This window comes from Micrasema longulum, unplaced genomic scaffold (genome assembly GCF_059751315.1).
Source record: "Micrasema longulum isolate JH-2025_06_02 unplaced genomic scaffold, ASM5975131v1 h1tg001343l, whole genome shotgun sequence".
Lineage (NCBI taxonomy): Eukaryota > Metazoa > Arthropoda > Insecta > Trichoptera > Brachycentridae > Micrasema > Micrasema longulum.
Genome location: NW_028278529.1, coordinates 107,407 through 131,095, shown reverse-complemented (window position 1 = coordinate 131,095; position 23,689 = coordinate 107,407). Strand labels below are relative to the sequence as shown.

Genomic DNA, 23,689 nt, shown 5'->3' with positions numbered 1-23,689 from the left:
TTCACTCTATTTAAAATAATAATCTAGACTGTCACGAGTGGAATGAAAAGGACTCGATTTAAACAGCTTTTAAAAAGTGTAATGTTTATTAAGACTGCAAAATAATAATGTGCATAAATGATAAAAATATGTATTTCAATAAAATTGTATACACAGATATATTTTTTAATAAATAAACTATTGAATACTCAATGAAGCTTTATTTAATGTTATGTGATGGAATTGCATTCTTGATTGCTTGAATTGTAGTGCTATTTAATCGGCTACACTTATAGCAACGGGAGGGATGAACCGCCAGACGTGATTTAGTTCCGGTAACATACACTGAGGAGCATCGGTAGAATAGTCCAAGATAGAGTGGTCCATTTGAGATGTAGAATAGTTCTCTTCAATTGGTTCAGATGTAGAACATTGTATATCAACCTTGTACTGACCGGGTGTTAAAAACACAACGGAACACTCGTGACTTATCTTGCATGCTTCTTCTAATACTGGCAGTGTTACCCTGTAAAAAATAATATTTGATTCACCGCTCATTAAAAATTTTCTTCTCTAAACGCCAGCATTTTTTTGTATTAACGAAGTAACGAAGCACTCATTATAGTAAATATGCTTTTGATTTAAACTTAAATTACAAAAATATGTGCACTTTGGTGGACTTATTGCTGAAAGCAATATCTTCCAGCCAGCCATGAGTTATAATATATGTAGTTTATTTTGAATTATTTATACTCTTTGATTAAATAAATATTTAAAAAATGAAAATCAAGAAACAAATACTACTAAACTATATCTGAGAAAAAATAACAGTTTTTTCCTGTGATAGTAAATTCGTATAGCCGCAGCGGCTTTTATCTATGGTTTGTTTAAATATTACGAACTTACTTGTTAGAGCCGGCTGTTGCTACTCTGTTATCAAGACGATAGTTGTGAACACCATTTTGGTGGTCCTGATAAAACTGAACAGATAAACTGAGTTTCTTAAGTGGTCTGTCGAGATGATTAGATACTGCAACAGCCAGGGAAATACATTCCCCAGCTGCACAACTGAACTCTTCTTGGAGCTTGATGCATTGTGAGTTGAAACTGACTTCTGCAAAATTATTCATTTCAATATATTAACAGTTATGTGGTTGGATAAAAACAGTAATAAATCTACAGGACAGCACCAGAAATACACCTACATTTGCAAAAACCTCGGGAATGTAATTACATATTCACTATGATCAAAAAATTCCGGGAGTTGGTAAATAAAACATTTTTTTTGCTAATTTTCGGGTACATTTACTTTATCATCTTTAAAATGGCACCCATCTGAAGCGATGCACATATGCCAACACTTAGCCCATTCATTCATACACTTTGATAAAGGAATGACTTTCAATTTTATCCGGAGAATACGGTGCTTGTTGAATGGTATTTACTGGTCAAATATTCGGCCACAATGCGTACTTTGCGAGAGGAAATATTATCATGGTGCAAAATTCAAGAGTTATTTTTCCATAATTCCGGTAGTTTTCTACGCACAGCATCTCTCAAATGCTTCATTATGGCCAGGTTCATTACTCCTCATTGACTGTTTGACCCTGTTTGCACATACTCATAATCAAAGAAAACTGAGTGTAACCTTGATTTTTTATCGACTTTGACGTGCTTTCTTCGGTTTTTATTAATTTTCATAGCGCCACTCGGATGATTGTTGGCTAGCTTTATTTATTAATTTACACGCCCTACGGGCTTTTACATATATTAGAAATTACATTCAAGTGCAGCAGTGAAACATAAGTATGTAAATTTAGTTAAAATTAAAGATAACATAAGAAATCATATTTGATTAACAATATACATATTTAACATCATATTTGTAAACCCATGTTTCGTTACCAGTAATTATGCGTTTCATTATGGTACGATCGTTTATTACCTCAGGAAACATCTCCTGGGCCACTGCCTTTCGGAACTGTTTTTGAACAAAATTCAGGTCTTTTGGCACAACTGCAACGCGTTTCATGCCCAAAATATTCACCAAAATGTGCTGTGCCGATCCATACATGATGTTGAGCTTACCAGCTATCTCTCTAAGGCTTGCATGATGATTTTCGAGAACAATTTCCTTAACTTTTTTGAAGTTATCGGTTGTCGATATAGAAGGGTATCCACTATGAGGTGCGTCTTCAGCTTCTTTGAGACCTTTTTTGAAAGCCAAATACCACTCATATGCTCGTGTTTTCGATAGAGCAGAGTAGGCTTTTTGTAGCATTTTCAACATAACTTCAGTATTTTTTTCCATTTTCCACAACAGACACCAAACAACTACCAATGATATATACGCTCATGTTTGACAAAAGTGTCGGGGAAAAGTTTACCAACATGAGAAAAAAAAAATAATGGGTTTACCGTGCATCATTTAAAATACAAGATCTTCATCCTTTTTCAAAACAAATTATACATTAAGTACTGAATTGGTACAATCAATTTCATATAATTGCATATTAATTATGGTATATTATTTGTGACCAAAGCAAAATAATATTGAAAAAAGTTTAGTTTGCTTAAAATAAAAATATTTAATAAAAGAAATTAAAAATATTTTCAATTATACTAAATAACCACAAAGTTAGTGGTTCAAATATTTAAAAAATATATTTATATGTGTCGCTGCCAAATAGTTTAATCAACCATTGAACTGAGCGGCTAAGCTGTTCATTAAATGCCGGCATTCAACTGAATGGCTAGGCCGTTCGTTGAATGAGCATTTAAAGAAAGGTTTAAACGTAGCTTTGTCTCTTTAATTTTAATACAACAGTAATAATTTATTTATTTTGTTATATTAAGTTAGGTTAGGTTAAGTTTAATTATTAAAAAAATTGTCTTTTAACTTAACTAGCTCTTTAATTAAACTTGATAATTAATCTTAAGCTTAACCCAACCTATCCTAACCTAACCCTACGGGTTTTGGTTAGGCCGTTTCTAAAGGGCTAGCTTACAACCAGCTAACATGTTGAATGTAGAGTTACCTTAATTCATTCAACAAACAGCCTAGCCATTCGGGTGAATGTCGGCATTTAATGAACAGCCTAGCTGCTCAGTTGAGTGACTAATTTAACTATTTGGCAGCGACATATAAATAGTTTAATATGCATTTAGTTAGCCAAAAATATCCAGTTATGTTACCAAGAGCTTATAAAGTATGTAGTTGTGAAAAATTTTACGCACCCCAATTTAATGGAGACATTCTTACAATATCCATCATTCCCTGAGAAAGTGTAATTCCTTTGACTGATGCTTTTCCAGTAATATCATCATTTAATAGATGCCATTTAAGATCTACTTGACGGCTTAAATGTTCAGAGCATAACTGTTCTATGCTATTCACTGTACTAGTGGTGATAGATCGTGGCTCTGAGTATTCTTTTTCTAAAATAACATCATTTTAATATTAATAAAATAAAAATGAGAATTCATGTAATTTTATTCAAATTACAGGATACATATTACTGCCATGAATCTAATAATTACCAATAAGAGAGTGGTACTTTGTAAAATACACATTTGAATATGGCAATGTACCTATACTAAAAGATTTCAGGAGCTTAAAATGTAATGAAAACATATGTAAATATAAATTTAAATTACATTTAACGCTACTTACCCTAATATGATTGTTTAAACTGTCTAAAAATTTGTCATATAGTAAAAAAAACATCAAATCAAAAGTGAATATTAGGTATATACACAAACAATTATGACATGTATGCAATTAATTTATTGCATTTTCATGGAATAGCACAAACATATATGTATTGATTTACATTGATTTAAACTAAATTTTATTTGAACTGAAATAAGCTGAGAAAACTATGTAATTAGTAAACCTTCATAAATACAAATGCAATACTGATTTACCTGGGGGAGGTGGCATATTGAGCGGACAGCGGTCAAGTGGGACAGGCACTCGACAGGACTCTCCTCCACTGAGCAACATGCGCCGCCCTTCCCAGTACTCCAGTGCCATGTCTCCCACTGTCAGATTACTGACATCCAACACCAGGTATAACTGGCTGGGACTAAACACACACATGACCCGATCAAAATACATATACAATTGTATAAATCTTTAATCTGTGGATATGTGAAATGGTCTTTCTCAAACGACAGTAACGATACCATCTATAAGAGCATTTAAAAATAATTTGGACCCATGTAAGTATATACAAATATTTGTTTTAAATATTGTCAGTAAAATAACTAGTACTATGTAACCAATGCCGCTGAAGATTTAATACAAACATTATATAACTTATATTTACATATAAGTTATTAATTAAAAAATACTTGGTACACTTCCATTTATTTGTTTGACCAATTAGCGCTTTCACCCTCTAATGTGCATCTTCAGACTGGTGAATATTATACAGTGTAATGATAATTGATTTGAAATGAAATATTATCTTAAGTGTAATTTAAAAAATAAGTTGAAATAGATACAATACACAATATTTCAATGGAACAGAGTGGGACAAATTATTGAAATATGTGTTGGCGGTGTACTTTAAGAGAGGATTCTATTCTATAAAAAACATTAATTGTTTTATTACAATGTACAGGGTCCAACTAAGGGGGGCTAATAAGGGTGAGTTTTTTAATTCTATCTGCTGATTTATTAAAATTCTATCGCTATTATTCTTTATCTTAATAACTTATATAAGTTATTACATCATTACAATGGAATTCTATCAAGAATTGTGAATAAATAATGTAAATCAAACAAACATTATAATTTTATAATAAAACCTTGGAGTTGATTACACTAACAAACATCAGTAAATCTCTTACATTCCCAATGTAGTTTGTATACCTGTTTAGATAAATATCAATGTATTTAAAAAAATAGATTACTTAATAAACTAGTAGATAAGCAGTGGAAAAAAAAATACCATTACTGACTCTAGCGTTAAATCCAAAGACTTGCACTTCATTTAAATGAACATTCGATACATCAAAAGCAGCAGCAGCAGTCTTGTATTAACAATATGAACTTACACTTCTGCAGGTAATACGTCCCAATGCGTAATGGAGACACTAGGAAGTAGTTCCATGTTGATATGAAGTGCTCCCTGGCGACAGTGTGTATCTTTACCTGCTCCTCCAGAGTATCGGACCATCATCTGGAATAATGTTATAAAGTAATTAAATATCATTTTAAAAATATACTTAAACAGTTGGATCACTCTTCCAGAGAGATACTGCATTAAGGAACTATTAAATCTGGCCCTAGAGTTAACTGTAAGAGATAAATATAAAAAAAGGTAAAGTAAAATTAAGTTGTCATCCGATGACAGTAATTCTAATTTGGTTTGACTGTGAAATGTGTCACATATTCTATAAATTTTATATTAAGTGGCAACATGTAATTTTTTTTTTAATGTACCTAATCGGCAAAATCCTAAACATTGCCGAATTGACATGCGCAAAAAAATTATCCAAATGGAAGACTCTACTCAATTTTACTTTACATTCATGCCATTATGAGATAAGACACCGAATCCGTTAAGCTCATGACACCACAATGACATACAAAATGTATAAAATTAAGAACTAATTATGAGTTTCACAATATTACCTGTGCATCAATTTGCCTTCCCTTGGTAGGTGGTACAACAGATATAGGAGCCGACCAAGCTGTGCTATGTGAATTTATGGATCTAAAATGAAATATTTTTTATTAAAAGTTGGTATTTTAAGCATTTACAAATTAAACATTGTTAAATTTTATTTTTTTTCATATTACCTAAAGCTCGAAGAAAGCTGATTTCTTGTAGGATACGAAGTATTTGTGTGAGGGAGGGAAGAGTTAGTATGGGGTAGAGAGCTGTTTGTCTGATTCGGTGTGGGGGAATTAACTCGAGATGGAAGGCTATTTGAATTTAAGCTGTTGGGAAATAAGGCATCTCCTCCGATACCGCCAATGTCTAAAAAGTCTGCCTCTGCATATAAACGCAGGGTAAATACAGCTGTGCCACTCGCTGCTATAGGAAGTTGTGCTTGAATTTCATCATTATTCCATTGGAACATTTGAGACTGCAGTTGGTTGTCTAATGTAGACTGTAACAAAACCAAGATAAACAGTTAGTCATATAATTAAGTGCATATTTTTATTTCAGTAAAGATATGAACGATTGAAAATTTCAAAGTTTAGCCATGAAATCGCCACTTATATAAACCTAAAACAACTCCAGCAAACATAGCATTGGCTGGTCGCAGAACTATTATAAGTTAAATTTTAAATAGATTTTGATTTATTTATGTCTACCAATGTACTATTTATATTATACAGAAGTAGTATAAGAGTTTTCACAATATTTTACCGATAGTTCTTATTTGTGTAGAAGTATTTTCTACAAACGAATTCGTTTTCAGATTAATTTAAACACTAACTAAACTAGTGTAATGGTGCCTTTTTCCTTTATTCTGATAAACATAAATTTCAAAAAGTCATACTGGAGTAAAAATAACTTTACCTGTACTGATACCTCGATGAATTCAATTGGTACATCACTGGTATTAGTCAAAGTGATATAGCACTCAGTGCTTTGTCCATTGTATAGAGAAACACACGCTGAAGATATAATGTTCTCGTAGTTTGGCAGAGTGCTGAAGGTTGGTGAAGGCGGGAGATTAGTCTCAAGAGCCATTATTGGTAGACTTGGTATAACGTCTATGGAATACATGGGTAAGAACTTCAAAGACTCCGGCATATGTTTCAAACGGCAGTTGGATTTAACGCCCAGCGTGTGTGTTGAGTATCCCAATATATCTAACTGACCAAATTCTTTTGGAGTTCCGAGCAAAGTGACCAGTGTAGGAGAATCTGGCTGAAGTATTACAGTTTCAGGAATGGATTCAAACACAATTCCAGCAGTCAAAAGGCGCATGTTTGATACCTTCAATTCAAACGGAAGAGGGTTTGTTAACTTTAACTGCACCTCGCAAGTATCATTTTCAACCCACAAATAGTCTGGAAATAGAAACATTAAAATTACACAGTATTCTACTGGTGGTTTAACTTAAGCTGGCGCGTTCAAACAACTCACACTAACGCATTTAAAATCTACAGGGTGTTGATATAAAAAAAGTTGTATTAAATTTGAACCAAATGTGCTACCTTTTTTAAAATTCTGTGCTGGATTAGAGGGTTGTGTATATGAAAAAAAAATACAATGGCTTAAGAAAATGTAATATTGAATTTTTTTAAAGGAGTAAATTTTTCAGTTTTCAGCCACCATTTTTGGTAGAATTTTTTTTGGAAGCGACAAGTTGGCCACGCGCAATAGTGGGAGTAATCATTGTTCCGCAGAGAGAGCATGCTCATCTATCTCGGTGGTGATGTCTCGGGACAATATTTTGTCCTGCAAATTACTGTTTACACGTAAAACTAACAATAATACTTTGAACAAAATATAAAAACAATGTAATAAGTAGTAGGTTGGTAAAATGCATACATGATTTCAACTCGGTTCTAGGGAAGACTGTAATGACTAATTGTAGACCATAATAATTAAGACCCGGATGGGCAGTAGCAATGGGATTTTTTCCAATGCCGTGTCCGTGGTATTGCAGATTTTAAAGTATGCCTTTTTGTCATCATTCCACTTTCCTCAAAGAAATAAATTAATTTTACAGAGACTAATTGCAACTATAATTATCTAACAACGTATTTTGTTGACAAAGTTTTATTAAACATGTTTTTTTTTCTTAGAATTCGGTTAACACCTCAACCATTCAATTACGAGTACTATTAAATGGCAATTACCACAGTTAATTATGCGGGAAATGTTCAATAGCATTTTATTATTTAAAATAATTGTATGTTCCCATAAATGTATTTATATGAATTGGTAATGAAATTAATTCTTTTTTGTTTATTTTCTTACTGTAAGCTTTAAAGGCAAGTATTGTAAAAGTTAAATAAAACAAACATTTTGGATTCAAATTTATAGTGCATTTTATTACTTATGTTTGATAATTTAATTTAAATATTTGTATACTCGTATTTTATAAATAATGATAATCTTGTAATATGTCGGAATATAATGTTTTATGTTTGTGTGTTTTTTTTACTAACAATTGTTTACTTAAAAACAATATTCTATTTTTAAATATTGTAAACTGTATAAATGTGTGTGTTTTGTGCTCTGAACCCTGACTTTATTTTTGAACAATTGTAAAATACTTTGTTTCATTATTTTATATTTTTCAAATAATTTTTTTAAATGTTTCATTTTACTAATTATAGTCCTTTCAAGAACTAGGGGTACTTTAAATTTGAAAAATAAAATTTTTAAAAGCCAGCACTAGATAATTGACCTATTCATGATTTTATTAAATGAAAATAAATATTTGTAAACCAGTGCTTTTAATCCATAACTTACCTTTACATCGAATACAAATTATTATATTTTTACTATTAAGAATCGCAGCAAAATTCAGACGAACGCAGAAGCATCCTGCGTATATTATATTACCATATCATTAGCAACTAATAAAGCAATAGTTGTCTTTGTCACGCTCATAAGCGCGAGAGAGACATATATTATTTTCAAATTCAAATTCAAATTATTTATTCACAAAGTAACATAACAAATAACAAAGGATTTAAGACGTTAAATTGGAACTTTTTATCAAACCAAGAACCCTTGAGCAATGGTTCGACATTATTAAGGTATAATACTCTCTAATAGCAAGAGTATTTGCCTCTTAAACATAGTTTCACTAAAGTGAAAGATGTCGATCTCCAAAGTGATAATGTTCAGCTGCTTGACTGCTCTTCCAATCGGCATGACCAGAGGCAGGTTGGTTCTGGAAACCGGGAGGTCAAACAGTCTGTGCTGACGCTGTCGGAGATAGCCATCAGGAACATAAAAATTGATACTCTCTAAAATGGCCGAGTTATCGATGAAACCCCTTAACAGTCTGAAAAAATGGGTCAGTGTAGACCCATCCCTTCTAAGTTGCAAACTATTGGTCCCAAGCATACCCATGAGGAACCCAGTGGGATAGAGCCACGGATAACTACCATACTCCCTCATGTAGAGATACCTCAGAAAATTTTTCTTAACCCTCTCCAACATGAGGGAGTATCTCGCTTCGTGCGGACTCCATATCACCGATGCACTCTTAAGCCTCGAGCGAACCAACGAGTTGTACAAAATTCTGAGTGTACGGGGATTCTCAAAATTTTCATAATGCGTATGCCGTGCGATGTCATACCATGGGCTTATTCACGGATACTACATAATGTGTATGTGTAAATATATCGCACGCCCCAGCTTATAAAAATCCACTGAAATATTTCGAAACTAAAAACCTTTAATACATTGTCAAATCAATATGGGTATGATGAAGTATGTATTCATTCTTTGATATTGAATTTTAAAAAGACTGGTTAATTATATTAATACTACATTTTGACAGAGGCTTCGCCCGCGTGATATTAAGGAGAAATTAGGTGTTGTTGCAAAGTGAAAGAAGAATTTATTTTTCCAATAAGAATTTTCGCAAGAGAGTGATATTTTTTTGGAATGAAAAGTAGCATATTTCACTTCTCAGCTTTCAAACTATCCATATTTCAAAAATTAAGTCAATATGTCGCTCTGTTGAGACAAGGCAACACAAACAAACAGACAAACAATATAATATAATTTTAATTTATTTCAACAGAGAGGGAAAACATTTTTGAGAAGGGAATATGGAAGTCTAGGGATTTACAGGGCTTAACAGATGGAAGAGTTGAGGAAATGTGGATGTTCAAACATGGGCAGAATGGTGAATGTTACACAGTGTGTTAAGTGGCCACTTAAACCAGCCAATGACAGGTCATAAGCCCTGTAAATGCCTAGACTTCCATATTCCCTTCTTAAAAATGTTTTCCCTCTCTGTTGAAATAAATTTAAATATGAATAACTTCCTAGGGAGGAAGTCCAGCCAGTCTGCAAGCGTTTGGACATACTCAAACATTGTTGAATATAATATAAAGTTTGTATAATCACAAATGTCACATTCGATAATCCAGATGCATTTATGAACAGTTCATAAGGGACATACATGCATTATAGAATATAACATTCCACTGTGTGACATCTTCTTCATGGTATAGTGATTAGCGTGTTTGACTACCATTCATGAGTGTACTGCCATAGACATCACAAAATACTTACTTAAAGATATTTTTTGTTGCAGTCTTCCTAAGTCTCTGGATTGGCATCAGTGAAAGATCAATCACCTTGCCCTGATGTAATAAATGATCTAGATACACAGCAATTGCTGCTTAAATGTGAAATGAAGGAGTTCAAAAGAAGATTTATACTGACCCATCTTCCCTGTAGGCTTCTTGGGCTTTCTGTCTAAGCTACCAAAATGAATGGGCGTGAAGAGAAAGGGGCCAGGCGGGGCGCGGGTGGTGTTGCGGGGGCGTGGCGCACGGGAGGGAGCAGGGGGGCGCGGCCAGCAGCGCGTGCACTGCGGCACTCGGCTGAGGTTGGCGGGGGGTATTACCTGCCCCCATTCCAGCACCAGAGGAACTGGACCCCCTTCGCATTGGGCAGATAAAGCCTGAAACATTCCAAACATATAATTTATAATGATTATCATATTTAAGATTGAATAATCCTTTATGTTACAACAGAGAATATAGAAGTCTGGGTAATTACAGGGTTTATGATCTATCATTGGCTGCTTTGTCATCACTTTGCACATTGTGTAACATTCACCATTTTGCCTATGTTGAAAACTCCATCTTTTTTTAATTCTTTAGTTTGCCGATAAAAGTGATTACTTAAACCGACTAATGACAGGTCATAAACCTGGTACACCGAATTATGCTCTATCAATGTTGCAGTATTTATCAATCTTAATAAACTCCTTAAGGGAAAAAACATAGAAATTTTCTTAAAATATTTCAATATACACAAAATGCTGATGGTGATATTTTAAGTTTATCAATGACTGCCCGAAAATCTTCATATTTATAAAAACAACAAATAATATATTTGACATTGATTAAATTGTATTCCAAAATGCATAAAGAATGTTAAAATGTTACCTGGAGTTGGATAGCAAGATCTCTCTTCTCTTGAACACTGAGGTGCGGCCACATAGTCTGCAGTAAGAATGTCATATGACGTGTGGCCAAAGCAGGATGTCCCATACGACGTGCCGCCACAACCAATTCTTGTAACAGTTGAATTTGCAACGCCGGCCAACCTATATGATAAAGTCACCAACGTTTAATAATTAGACTTGTAGACACACTAGCCGCATCTCATAATGAGAAAAATTTCCATTACCCATTACTTAATAAAAAAATTAACTATTTATTTAATATATTGGTCTGGTCTTCGGTCTTCACAGTTGCAGTGTAATTTAAGTACTTTCTCATCACACATAAATGCATATTTTTGCGTAGCGTCAATTCCGATCCACGAATGTCCATTGGAGCACGAAAACGAGGAAAATAATTACCCATGAATTAAAATGCATCAACTTTTAACATATCTTTTTAATTATACACCATTAAATAAAGTAGGAAAGTGTAATATAGTTTGTAAAGGTTTAACTTATGATAATACTCCGGTGCTGTCGATAGCAATGCTTACCGATTTGATGTTGAACTACTTGATTAGGATCTAGGCTTAGTTTGTGTCCAGGAAAACTGTGCAACATGAGAGAATAACACCGTTGCCAGTCAGGATTTGGATTATTTGGGCTCACTTGTCTTGTCGCCGCCAGCCTCTGACAAAATGCTACTTTACGAAGAAATCCTACAAAAAATATATTTATGCAAGTACTTATTAAAGTTAAAAAAAAAATCTTTGTAAAACAAATAAAATATTTACCTATTTCCTGATACATTTCAGACAATGTGTCAAATCTCTGAATTTTTTCTTGTTCGCTTAAATTTAAATTAATAAGAATAACATTTTGCAAGATATTCGCCGCTTGAAGACTACTGTTTTGTTCCACGCATATTCTAGCCGCTTTGAATATGGCTTCAGTTTCAATAATACCGGCATTTTTATAATTACTGTAGTATAAGATTGCTTCTTTATATCTCTTGATAATATCTTCTGCCGAAAGAATATATTGGATATGCATTTGCGAGTGTCTACTGTAACCAGATTCTGATGGTAAAGACATTCTTTGATTTGGTTCCAAATCACTGGATGACGCTACAGAATCGCTTTCAGCATTATCAGTTAAAGAAAGCCTCGATGAGGTGTCAATGCTTTCCGATGACGATGGAGGTGTGTGATCACTGTGAACACTCACTGGACTAGAAGGTTGGACTATTTTGGATGGTGATAAAATTATGTTTTGCTTTGATAGGATATCCGCCTGCTGTTGAATAAGTGAAAGCGAGCGAGTTTTATTTGGTGAGCTTTCTTGTAAACTTGCATTCCTTTGAAGTGGGGTAGGATTACGAAGGCTAGGATAAAGAAGAATAGCAGATGCAGCACAGAGACCTACAAACAAAATACTTCCTTTATCTCATACAATAAATCATAATGCTGACATGATGATTATACAAATATAACATGTACAGAAAATTTCATACCTTCGTAAGCAGCTGCCAACCAAAGCCAGTCATTAACAGCTTTGAGAGTTTCAGCGGCAGAATGATATAAACTGAGACAGTCAGGAACAAGACCAGCTTGTAGAGTTAAATCTGCCAAATGCTTTGTCATTCTACCCATGCTGCGTTTCTTATTGTTACGAGATTCCATATCGAGACCTAAAATATTATTATTATTATTACTATAAAATATGGAAGATGTTTAATAAGCATCTTTTTTTAAATATTGATTTATTTAAGTTATAGTCAGCATTACTTTACAGGTTATTTAACCCACTAAGCAGTGTAGAATGACGAATTAAAAGTGAATGAACAGATAGCTGCTAAACTGCTGGATATGTATAGAAAATTATGTAAGTTATGTTTACCGATAATGTCTTTTTTTTCAAAGGGAGCTAGAATTAGAGACACTTTCTCGAGCTTTTCCCTAGATCTTTCCAATCTTTTTGATTCCAAAATCCAAAAGAGTGAATTGATATATTCTTCTAAATTTTTCTCGAGATCACCACACGGATCAGCTTCACTGTAGAACATTGCTCGGGTCTTGAAATTGGATGGTGTTGTATAATTCTGTTCATCCTGTAAGGGGTTGCTAATGCTCAATGAAGATGGTCTTTGAAAGCTTTCGGTTGATGATAAACTGTCAGATATTTCGCAGGGAAGTGATGAAGTTCTGAAAAAAAAAATATAAGGAAACCACAGAATCTATTTTATTGCATGTAAAGGAAAATAATTTTAACACATCATCTCTGTACATACGTAACTCGGCACGGGCCACCCCAGTAAAGACACATTCTTTTTAATGTTTCATATTTTACAAAATGTAAAAATAAATTTTAAAAATACCCATCGCTCTGTTGAGATGAAAGACTGCGTTCACTATGAGCTCTCTCTTCCTCAAATATATCTGGAGCATCACCTATCGGACTACCTTCACAATGTGGCTTCCCTGGTCCAAATAAGAGGGCTCGTGAATCATACAATGTACTGGAATACTTCACCTTGAGAGATTCATGTACACGACAAACTTCATTCAATTCTGTTTGGTTACTGTACTTGCCGAGAGTGATGAGACCAAGCAAACGCCTTTTAACAAAACAAAAAACATTATGTTAAATAAATTAACTTATTTTAAAAGTATTATTACATTTTTCAGTTTAAATTTATAGTTTAAGATCTTTTAATTCTGTAGGTCGCATTATGGATCACAAAAACTTTGTGGAAGAATTGAATGACTTGCAGTAATTTTAGCATATTTTAATCATAAGGTTGTTTGCATCTAACTCATTCTGCTAAAAATATGGAACAAGCGGGCATATCCCTACATTTGAGTTTAATTTAAATAAAGACAATCGCAAAAAGTTTTATAAAAAACATTCAACACATTAAAATAGTAAGTAATAAACGCAGGCAGACATATCCCTACATTTGAGAAAGATGTCAACGAAAATTCAGTAAATAACCGTGTTTAAGTCAAGGCAATCGCCAAAACTTTTATAAAAACCATTGAATACATTAAAATAGTAAGTAATAAGCCCCACCTGTGAGTTTGGAAATCTCCCCAGTCATTGTTTTCAACCGGGTGTTCTCGAACATAACGCACCCAAATGTCACGAACATGGCCAGATGAATCTAGTAGAGAGATTCATTCGATTAGGTGTTAATACAATTGTGCAAACTAATAATTGTATTTTTTTTCTCTCTCAAGACTTTTGAAAGCTTGAGATTATCAAATAAACAACTATAATCTACAAAAGTTCAACATAATTTCGATTTTCAAAAATTAATATGGTAACATTAGATTACTTAGATTAAAACAAAAACCAATCACTAACAGTTAAATAAAAACATTAATCTTACACATACATATTATAACACAACATTAGTTATTTTCTATTACCAAAGTTTATGCTCCAATATTAATATTAAGTACTTGTTTGATAGTTTAGTGTTATTATTATAGGTAACAACCCTTTGCTATATAATAATAATGCCTATAATAATATATCATCATCATTCCCTTTCCGCACCTAATGGTGCATAGGGCACTGCATTGGTCACCAATCACAGCGTATCTTGATCATTTTTGTTACATGAAGGTAAGGTGATCCGTCTTACGCTTCAGGTACCAGTCCAGGGACTATGAAATATTCTAGTGTGAAAATACCCTTTTAAATAAATATTTCAAATCAACCATGCCAGGAATGAACCCGAGACCTCTTGCATGGCAGGCTAACCCGCTGACCATTACACCACGAGGCCGACTATATATATAGTACACATTAACTTCATAAAACATTTTATCAAAAACCATCCAATGCTGATATTTACTGTATTTTTTAAAAGGATTTTTTTTTCATTACTTTATTGAGTAGATAAAGTACTTTAATACAAGGACTAAGGAAACTTGTTCTCAAGAGGACTGTAGGAGAATTGGATTTTATTATTAAATAGAAACTTTGTTATTAGTGTTATTAATATTTATGTGGGCGTCAAAGTCCAGTGATTGATGACACACACACGTCCTAAATAATTTTACCCGAAATATAGAGCGACGACTGCAAGAAGCAACTCAGCGTTTTCGATTGGATATGCTACATTATATTCTACAAGACCAACAGTATTACACATAAGATATCCGTCTACATAAAAGCGACGTCCTGAAGTACATTAACTTCGTTCCTGCCATGGAGACATGAAGAACAAAGGAACGCGGCCTAAAAAGAGACCGTAGGGTATGGTAACGTCAGTCAGCCCAATCAATCAGCCCAGTCAGTTCAACACATCATCGCCGTAACACTAGCACGACAATTCGATTAATTATTTATTCGCCATGTAAGAGATACGCATTGAATATCAACCTTGTTTCTTACGCCAAGCTCACCTCCAACTGGGGTAGGAGCTCCAATCCTCAACAACCTAAATCCTACATTTATTATATTTAAAGTTATTATAAACCACTATGGTTTCATGAGAGCATTCCTCCCATCGATAGGTGATACAAAACACTTTTGTTTACCTGTTAATAAGAGGAGTGCTCTTCTCAACTACAGTTATGTTATTTTTTAAAGAATCTGTTTAACAGAATAAATGTTAGTAACACCAATAACACTTGCTTTGATTTTGTAATAATTTATCATGAAGTGTAACAAAGTGAATGATGACAGGATTTTCACAAGAATTGAAAAAAAACACATTTGATTTGTTATAATTACCAGTTATTTTGACATTGTTGACTTTTTGTATTCGATCAAAGAGTTTATTGAAGTTTCGCAATGGGCTCCCGAGCCCCCGAACTAGCAGCAGGAGTGTGGCATGGTGAGGGGCCCCCTGTGCCCAATCTGGTCTCGCGGCTGGAGCCTCTCCGCTCCCTCCCGAGAGCATCACGCTCACAGACGAGCGCATTTAACACACATCTACACGACTGAAAAATGCAGAATTTGCCACTAAATACTATAAGTATTGCTCAGTCAGTTTGTAATAAATAGAAAACTAAAAACTAAACCGGTTCAATAAAACAAAAGAACCTTCATCATTATTCCCCAATTCACACCCAATAGGGCACTGTATTCCTGCTCCAATCGCAATCGCAGTGTATTTTGATAATAAGCCATGTACATAAAAGCAAAACGACTTCTATATTACGCTTCAGGTGCCAGTTCAGGGACTATATTGCGGTGAACAAAAAACCTCAATAAATAAATATTTTACATCAACCTTGCCAGGAATTAAACCTGAGATCTCATGTAAGGTAGGCAATTTTGCAATTTTTTTCCTCAGAATTTTTATCTCATAGTACTTAGCTATCAAGTATACATATTTTTATAAATTAAGATATAATAAAATATATTTTTCTTTATATCTTTATTTACGATACTTAAAAAAAGCCTTTAGGTTTAAATAGGTAAGTATGTAAAATAAAAAATAAAAACATTATTATATATAAACAATATCAACAGTGGACTGAAATTGTAACAACTTACCGCTTAAAATAAAAACAAATAATATGAAATAAAAAAATTGAAGTGCAACATATTTATACTGAAAGTCATCTGAACTAAACTTGCAATGTATTACAGCATAAATTATTTAATGGTTTCTTAATTAAACATTAAGTACCTACTTATATAAAAAAGGTTATTTCAACCTACCCTTGTTTATACCCATTTGTGCATAGAATGAAGATGGATTGGTTAACCAATTGGATTTAAAACAAAGATTACGATTGAATATAGGTTTAGTTATATTATGAAGGAAGTATAGTTTTCTCTGATTGAATTTACTAAATGCATTAAACATCAAAATATTTATTTACCAATCAAAAAAATTAATGTAATACAAAAAATATTAGTACAATAAAATCTTAGCTTCCACTTTGTTAAAATCTAGAGCAATTCTAGAAAGTAGTGGATGATAATAAAAACATACACCCAGAAATGTTTAATTTGTCACCATCATATTTCATCTACTTAGAAAAAACAGGTTTAATGTGTGTAACAGCACATAATTAAAAGGTTTGAGTACATATGTTGCGCCCAGGAAATCAATAGAAAATAGCTGTTAAATAATCATATTTACCTAGAAAGCGGTCCGTTTGCACATATACTGACATATAAGCTGAAAATTCTGACGCGTGTTAAATAATGTGTCAACTGTCAATCTAGTTGTCAAATTGTTTTCAGCTATAAACAAAAATAGTGCATTTATGAACAATGAAGACCATAGAAATTATAAATAGATAAAAAGATATCTGTAGTCCGTGTAGATAACTAAAATTTAACCGACATAACCTAAAAGCGCCCTAGTTGAATGTCAATATTCAATATTGTCAAAAAAACAGTGAAATTTCGGCGCGCCGGCTTCTAATTGTTTCTTTTGTAACAATAATCTGAATTGTTAAGCGAACTATTTGATTTATTTCTGATAAAATGAATACAAAAGAATCAGGTGGAGACAAAAATAAGGTTATTTATTTAATATTAAATTGTGTGATTGGCAGTTCGCTTTAAAGTTGTTTTTATTAAATTTATACTGATGGTTTTAGGCTGGAGCAGGAGATGGAAAGGAAAAGAGGCGCAAGGAATCAATATTGGACCTTAGCAAGTATCTGGAAAAAAGTATAAGAGTTAAATTTGCTGGTGGGCGAGAAGCCGCTGGAATTTTAAAAGGATATGATCCGCTTTTAAATCTTGTATTAGATAATACAACAGAGTTTTTAAGAGGCATGTTATTAACTATTAAAAATTTCAAAAGTCCCGACTATAAATGGCGACACTACTTAAATAAATGTATGTAATATTTCAGATCCAGATGATCCATACAAGTTAGTTGAAGATACTAGACCTCTAGGACTGGTTGTTTGCAGAGGAACGTCAGTAGTTCTTATTTGTCCTGTTGATGGTATGGAGGCAATACAAAATCCTTTCAATGCTCAAGATGCGTGAATCAATTAGGTTAACGAGTGTGAATCCTAAGAGACAATTTTTCTGTGTTTACTATTCCGTATCTTCAATACTTCAAACTAAATGCTTACAGGAAATCTGAATAAGTGTATTGTATGAATTTATTTACTCAATAAATTAAATAATACAGTGCATACCTGTAATGAAAATGAAAAAAAACTTTTTCAAATTTATTTTTTAACTGAACAATCAAAAGTGACCAAATGTTTTTTATTTGTTCAGAAAAGTATTTTAAATTGAACAATTTTTAAGTCCATATTATGGAAATGGCTTCATTTAGAAAATTATTTTTTCTTCCATGTGAAAGGGTCAAAGATACACATCTCCGAAGAGCAATATTTTTGTTCCATATTGGAATCCTTATTTTATATTATTTATTTACATATTCTAACATTTACAATCCAAATACTCATGTTTTTATGTGAAGTATTTTAAAATTATTCATTGGGCTATTGGTAGGTTCTTCGAATCCATTTGAAGAGGTAGATAGAGAATCACATTTCCCTAATATCATTCATATAATTTTCTCCTAATATTTTAAGCTTCACCATTTTATGCCACTTTTAGAATTGAATTTATTCACACAACACCTGTAAAATTAAATGTCAGTCTAATCCAAACTCATTTCTTAACCATGGATACTGTGGCGGACATTCGTTGCATGTTGTCATGTATCTGTCTTGTTGCATGACTCGCGAGTGAAGTTTACATGTGTTTGGTAAATTGCAAGCAATCTCAGATAGTTCAAATGGTTTTTTTGTGCACTGCCAAGGTTCAAACTGACTAAGCTGATTACTAGGTGTGGGATGGCGCATCCATTGAATCGCTTGATAGTTTGTTACAAAGTACACATCTGGCATTTTTAAAACCTCATCCAAGAATTTCTGAAAGTACAATATAACATGTTAAAAATCATTATTCTTAAAATGGACTTGAAAAAAATACAAAATATTTTTGCTATTTATTTTTGTATATATCAAGAATTTTCTTTTTTTTTTTTTTGCACCACAACAGGCCAGGAGGCCCAATTACAGTGGCGAATTACATTACAGAACAACCAGGCTTGAGAAAAATCACATTTTTAATTTTTGTGTTCTCACCGGGAATCGAACCCGGAACCTTCCGTGCGTGAGTCAAGCGTCTTGACCACTACACCACAGAGGCCGCCAAAGAAAACAACATATGTCGTACAATCGACTTATACCATTGATGAAAATAATTATTAATGGTTATTAGATATTCAAACTCATAAAAAGGTTAATTTTATTCATCCAAAGTATGCTGATTAGTCAAATATGGTACTTTTTAATATTTCAACTGTCATGAACAAATTTCAAATTTTTCGGAGCACTGTTCACATTTTATTAGAACCCATTTTCGGTGCCATTAACTAATAGCACCGTAATGTATATCATTAAAATATAATAAAAATTAGTATTAAAATATAAAATAAAAATTAGTGATGTTATTAAAATATAATCAAAATTACCCTAAAGGCAGCCAAATAATCAGGCCTTTTAAACCACGCTGTATGGAAATACAATCCCAATGGAGCTTTGTTAGTGAGATAGTGCCTCTTGAAATTGGCAATCAGCATTCTATAAACATCTTCTCCGCTCAAGTTTGGCGGACACGAGTCTACCATAGCACATGTGTATTCGCTGACGGTTAGCTGATTCATCACCATTTCCCATATTCCTGGATAACTCCTCGATGGACAGTTTTGACCGTTTCCTAGATTTAAAAATTAAATGAACACTTCAATCCTATATTTATATATTTATTTATTTTTTAATGTACACACCAAAAAGACATTTAAAAAAAGAACATGACAAATTAAGGTAAAGAAAAAATAGAGAAAATATTCACGAAAGAAATATGATGATGCAAACAAAAAAAACAAAAACAAAAAATTGTATAAAATTAGTTACAGAAAAAAATAGCATTGATTTGAATGTTTTGTTCATTAAAATTTATTGAATACTTGTAATTTTCATAAATAAAAAACCTATGAGCGCATGTCTCTACTTTATAAAATAATTAAAGTTTAGTTGTCCAATGGTTTTTTCATTAGTCATTAAACTTTTCTTTATTTATTTTTTTTTAAATTTCGAGGAATTTAAAAAAATCATATTCATTAGACCATAATCAGTAAATCTTGTTGATGCTATTAATTATGATTGACTTTGTCAATATTATGAACTAATAAAATATGGTCTGTAAGTTTAATTTAAGTCTTTGTGATTCTTTGAATATTTATTCTATTTCCATACCTGTACATTTATGTGGCATCTTGTGGTCAAGTGTATATGGCCATAATGGTGGATCAGAAAATGGTGCAGTCATTGAAGAGTCGTAAACAAACCCAAATTCTTTCATCATCAAAAATTGTCTATTCCACCCAACACGTAAAAATGGAACACGCATTCCTCTAAAACGAAAAGTCACAATTATTTAATGTTTAAAGTATTTCAAAGAATAAATCAATCGGAAAAACATATTTTTCAAAAACTTTTTACCTTAGATCTTCCATACGAACATTTGCAAACTTATTAACTATGTTTGCCATTCCAACCATTTCATCAAACCAGTCTTCTATCGTGGCATTACGAGACCACCATTCTTCCGGTCCTCTGTGACTAAAATATAAATAAAATAATTATTTTTTTTAAAACCTTCTCTATCATAAATACTATTACACTGGAACCTCGTTTTAATAACATGGAAACCTATTTATCATTATTATTTTTTTTAAATACTTTTTTACACGGCAACGGTGCTGTGTGAAACTTATCCCCCGTGTAAAAAGAGGTTCCAGTGTTATTTTACATACGTAATGGAGTGAACTGCTATTTCGTGACCTCTGTTCCACATTTTTTGGACTTGCATATAGTTTGTGTATTGATGAGAAACATAAAATGTTGCGTGGATTGGACAGCCATTTGGATTTTTTCTTTCTGCTGTAAACAATTTTTCTGTGTAGAGATCCCAATTCTCAAAATTAATGGCATCATCAAATGTTATAGTAATCATCTGAGGCACCTGTAAATTAAAACATTGATGAATTTGTTTTGTAGTCCGTATTGTACATGCTAATTTAATATCTTTTTAAAATTAAATTAGCAATTAAATTTTGATCTTACCTGGTTAGGTTCTAGATTTCCTGGAATTATTGTACCATCTTTGGAGCAAAAGCAATCTGGTAGTATACATGTTTGTAAATTACAAGACTCTGCAGCATTTGGATCATGATGCACATCACACCATCCCTGTAATATAATTATTAATATGAGATCTACTTGAGAACTTTTAAATGTAATAACTTATTTAGATTGTGAATACTTTCAACCTCGTCAGAAGAGTCCGGACAATCTACAGAACCATCACAAAAGTACTCGTTTGGAAGACAGGTTCCATCTGCACAGCCTAATTCTGATGCATCTGAACAATCTGCGTTTCCCAACAGTGGCTTCGGAACTTGGATCTCTAATTAAAGAAAAACACATTGATGATTTATGATTTACATAAATTTACACTATCTAATATAAATAAATAATTGATTAAATTTACCCGCAGTAACATCACAATTATGCACATTTGCTTTAAAATCACAAATTTGTCTGCTAACATCGAAAAGTAATCCTACTGAACATTTGAATTCAAATACTTCATTATCAAGGCACAAGTAATATTTAGAACATTCATTATTTGTCCATATCTTGCTGGAGAGTCTTTCAGGGTTTCTACAATGAATAAAAAACTAATGTAATATCAAATAATTTCAATGAATTAATTTTGGTACTTAAACATACCAATTAATATACCCTTTTAGATTTAGTACCTAATAGGTGCCTAACCATATAAAATTTTAGTTTATTTTTCAAGTGTGTTGATTAAAAGTTTTATTTGCTCAAAAATAATATGCATACTATGGTTTTGTGACGTATTTTCCATAACCTCTTTCTGTATCCCCTCTTTCCCCACCTGCTGACAAGCCTCTAAATAGAGGCTTAGCAGGTTATTCATTTAAAAATCTTTAAGTGTTTTTTTTGTTGTTATTTTTATCATTTTTTATAATAAGGTTTTCATAAAATAAATTCCCAGTAGAATGTTCAAACTATAAATCTAATTATAGTCTAAAACACGGGAACGTAACAAAGAATTTCCGGAAATGGTCTCCATATAAGCAATAAGATTGTTTATATAACTGCCTTTTCGCGGGAAAATCAAGTCCGAACGCGGCGTGTCTGTCACAGGTTTGTATTTCAATACACACTCTTGCTTCTTTAGAAAATTGTTCCATGCTCGCACTGATATTAAAATTTATTTTATTGGTGCTAAAATTAATCAAGACATTGCCATAAAAAAATATATTAGTATATCCGCAATCATGTAGAAAGTGGAATAAAAATAATATTAACTACCTGTAAAACTTGCCGTCTTCTAAACATCTAACGGTATTCCGTAAACTTCTTTTTACCAAATTGCCAGTTTGAACACCTGAAAAAAAAACCCTTACATCGAGTCAGATCATAAAAATTCAAACATGTAATCAAATATTGATATTACCGTATTCGCAAAAAAAAAAAACATTAGATCAGTGGATTCTGGATGATGGATTTTAATTTCTGCGGCGGCGGCGGCGAAAGAAAGTTCTGGATAATTTTAATAAGATAAATGCGCAATAATTTAATTTCACTTGGTTGAAGGTTTTATAAAATAAATAATTCTGATACGTACTGGCCAGTGTGAATAAAAAACTTATCAGTATTCCTCTTAGAAAAATACTGTTTCTCGCCATCGCGGAATGTAATCTGTGTGATACTAAAACATGATACTCGCTAGAGATCGGAGCGACTTTCTTCTTTCTCCGTTATGAACCAGTGTGTGTTTAGTGTGTTAAGGTGTTGAGTGTGTGTATACAAACTCGTATATTATGTAGATAGTTTACACCTATGTATTTTATATCATAATATCTTGTCTCTACAACAGTCGATAAATGTTAATAACCTAGTTTATAGACTGACATTCTATGTTTTATATTACAAGTATAAATGCAACTCGGTGTGTATGTAATAGTAAGGCTGTAGGTATTAGGTATAATATGTTAACAATTCGATTCCCGATTGGGTCGGCATGAAATTTTTATGTATTGATGTATTTCCTGAACGGTTTTTTTCAGTTAAGGACTTTATGTTATTTAAATAACAATACGATAGGGGGTGGGGGGTTAAAAGTTGCTAAAAATACTATAATTAACAATAGTATATGAAAAAGGAAAAAATATTTTGTTAAATGAATACAATCCGCAAACGTTTATAAAAAAAATTATAAAAAAAAGGAAACACGTAATAAAATTGAAAAAAAGTAACAAAAAACTTAAATTTTATTTTGAATAAACGTAGGTACGAGAAACAGAAGAGACGTTATGTCGGAAAGAGAAGATGTTGTAATTAAATTATCTACAAAACGAAAAATATTTCATTTAAGGATGTCTAAAACAATGTTGAAGAAAAAGTTAATTCGATTGAAAAGGCTTTTATATTTTGATCAGTTTTATTTATATACAAGACAGATATTTTTTTTCTTTCTAGAG

General features: G+C 32.4%; 3 protein-coding genes across 3 annotated transcripts; 1 reads left to right on the top strand and 2 right to left on the bottom strand.

Moving 5' to 3' along the window:
* Window positions 1-67: 67 nt before the first annotated feature.
* brun (trafficking protein particle complex subunit brun) lies at window positions 68-17,342 on the bottom strand. Its single transcript, XM_088235195.1, has 18 exons — window positions 17,210-17,342; window positions 15,847-16,055; window positions 14,173-14,263; window positions 13,478-13,717; window positions 13,000-13,304; window positions 12,614-12,790; window positions 11,895-12,521; window positions 11,655-11,819; window positions 11,102-11,262; window positions 10,371-10,611; window positions 6,522-7,018; window positions 5,792-6,105; window positions 5,624-5,705; window positions 5,044-5,168; window positions 3,907-4,067; window positions 3,217-3,417; window positions 886-1,093; window positions 68-505 (listed from the first exon to the last, which is right to left on the bottom strand). Exons 2-18 carry the CDS (start codon window positions 16,034-16,036, stop codon window positions 256-258), a joined length of 4,035 nt encoding a protein of 1,344 aa, XP_088091321.1. The 5' UTR covers window positions 16,037-16,055; window positions 17,210-17,342; the 3' UTR covers window positions 68-255.
* Window positions 17,343-17,365: 23 nt separating this feature from the next.
* Window positions 17,366-18,910, top strand: LSm7 (U6 snRNA-associated Sm-like protein LSm7). Its single transcript, XM_088235199.1, has 3 exons — window positions 17,366-17,595; window positions 17,676-17,853; window positions 17,936-18,910. Exons 1-3 carry the CDS (start codon window positions 17,560-17,562, stop codon window positions 18,073-18,075), a joined length of 354 nt encoding a protein of 117 aa, XP_088091325.1. The 5' UTR covers window positions 17,366-17,559; the 3' UTR covers window positions 18,076-18,910.
* Window positions 18,263-23,117, bottom strand: ChLD3 (Chitin and LDLR binding deacetylase 3). Its single transcript, XM_088235198.1, has 10 exons — window positions 22,834-23,117; window positions 22,518-22,593; window positions 21,664-21,836; window positions 21,443-21,579; window positions 21,237-21,362; window positions 20,927-21,135; window positions 20,613-20,732; window positions 20,367-20,524; window positions 19,583-19,827; window positions 18,263-18,977 (listed from the first exon to the last, which is right to left on the bottom strand). The coding sequence occupies exons 1-10, from the start codon at window positions 22,892-22,894 to the stop codon at window positions 18,699-18,701; spliced, it is 1,584 nt and encodes a 527-aa protein (XP_088091324.1). The 5' UTR covers window positions 22,895-23,117; the 3' UTR covers window positions 18,263-18,698.
* Window positions 23,118-23,689: the final 572 nt, after the last annotated feature.

Excerpts from the sequence above, each read along its gene's own strand:
- LSm7 (XM_088235199.1), top strand. The coding sequence starts at position 17,560 with ATGAATACAAAAGAATCAGGTGGAGACAAAAATAAG. Across the intron at positions 17,596-17,675 it reads CAGGTGGAGACAAAAATAAG|GCTGGAGCAGGAGATGGAAA; the intron begins GTTATTTATTTA and ends TGATGGTTTTAG. Across the intron at positions 17,854-17,935 it reads TACAACAGAGTTTTTAAGAG|ATCCAGATGATCCATACAAG; the intron begins GCATGTTATTAA and ends GTAATATTTCAG.
- brun (XM_088235195.1), bottom strand. The coding sequence starts at position 16,036 with ATGCGCTCGTCTGTGAGCGTGATGCTCTCGGGAGGGAGCGGAGAGGCT. Across the intron at positions 13,718-14,172 it reads GGAGATTTCCAAACTCACAG|GCGTTTGCTTGGTCTCATCA; the intron begins GTGGGGCTTATT and ends TTTTGTTAAAAG. Across the intron at positions 4,068-5,043 it reads GACGTATTACCTGCAGAAGT|TCCCAGCCAGTTATACCTGG; the intron begins GTAAGTTCATAT and ends GTGTGTGTTTAG.
- ChLD3 (XM_088235198.1), bottom strand. The coding sequence starts at position 22,894 with ATGGCGAGAAACAGTATTTTTCTAAGAGGAATACTGATAAGTTTTTTA. Across the intron at positions 21,136-21,236 it reads GAAATCTAGAACCTAACCAG|GTGCCTCAGATGATTACTAT; the intron begins GTAAGATCAAAA and ends TTTAATTTACAG. Across the intron at positions 19,828-20,366 it reads GATGCCACATAAATGTACAG|GAAACGGTCAAAACTGTCCA; the intron begins GTATGGAAATAG and ends TTTTAAATCTAG.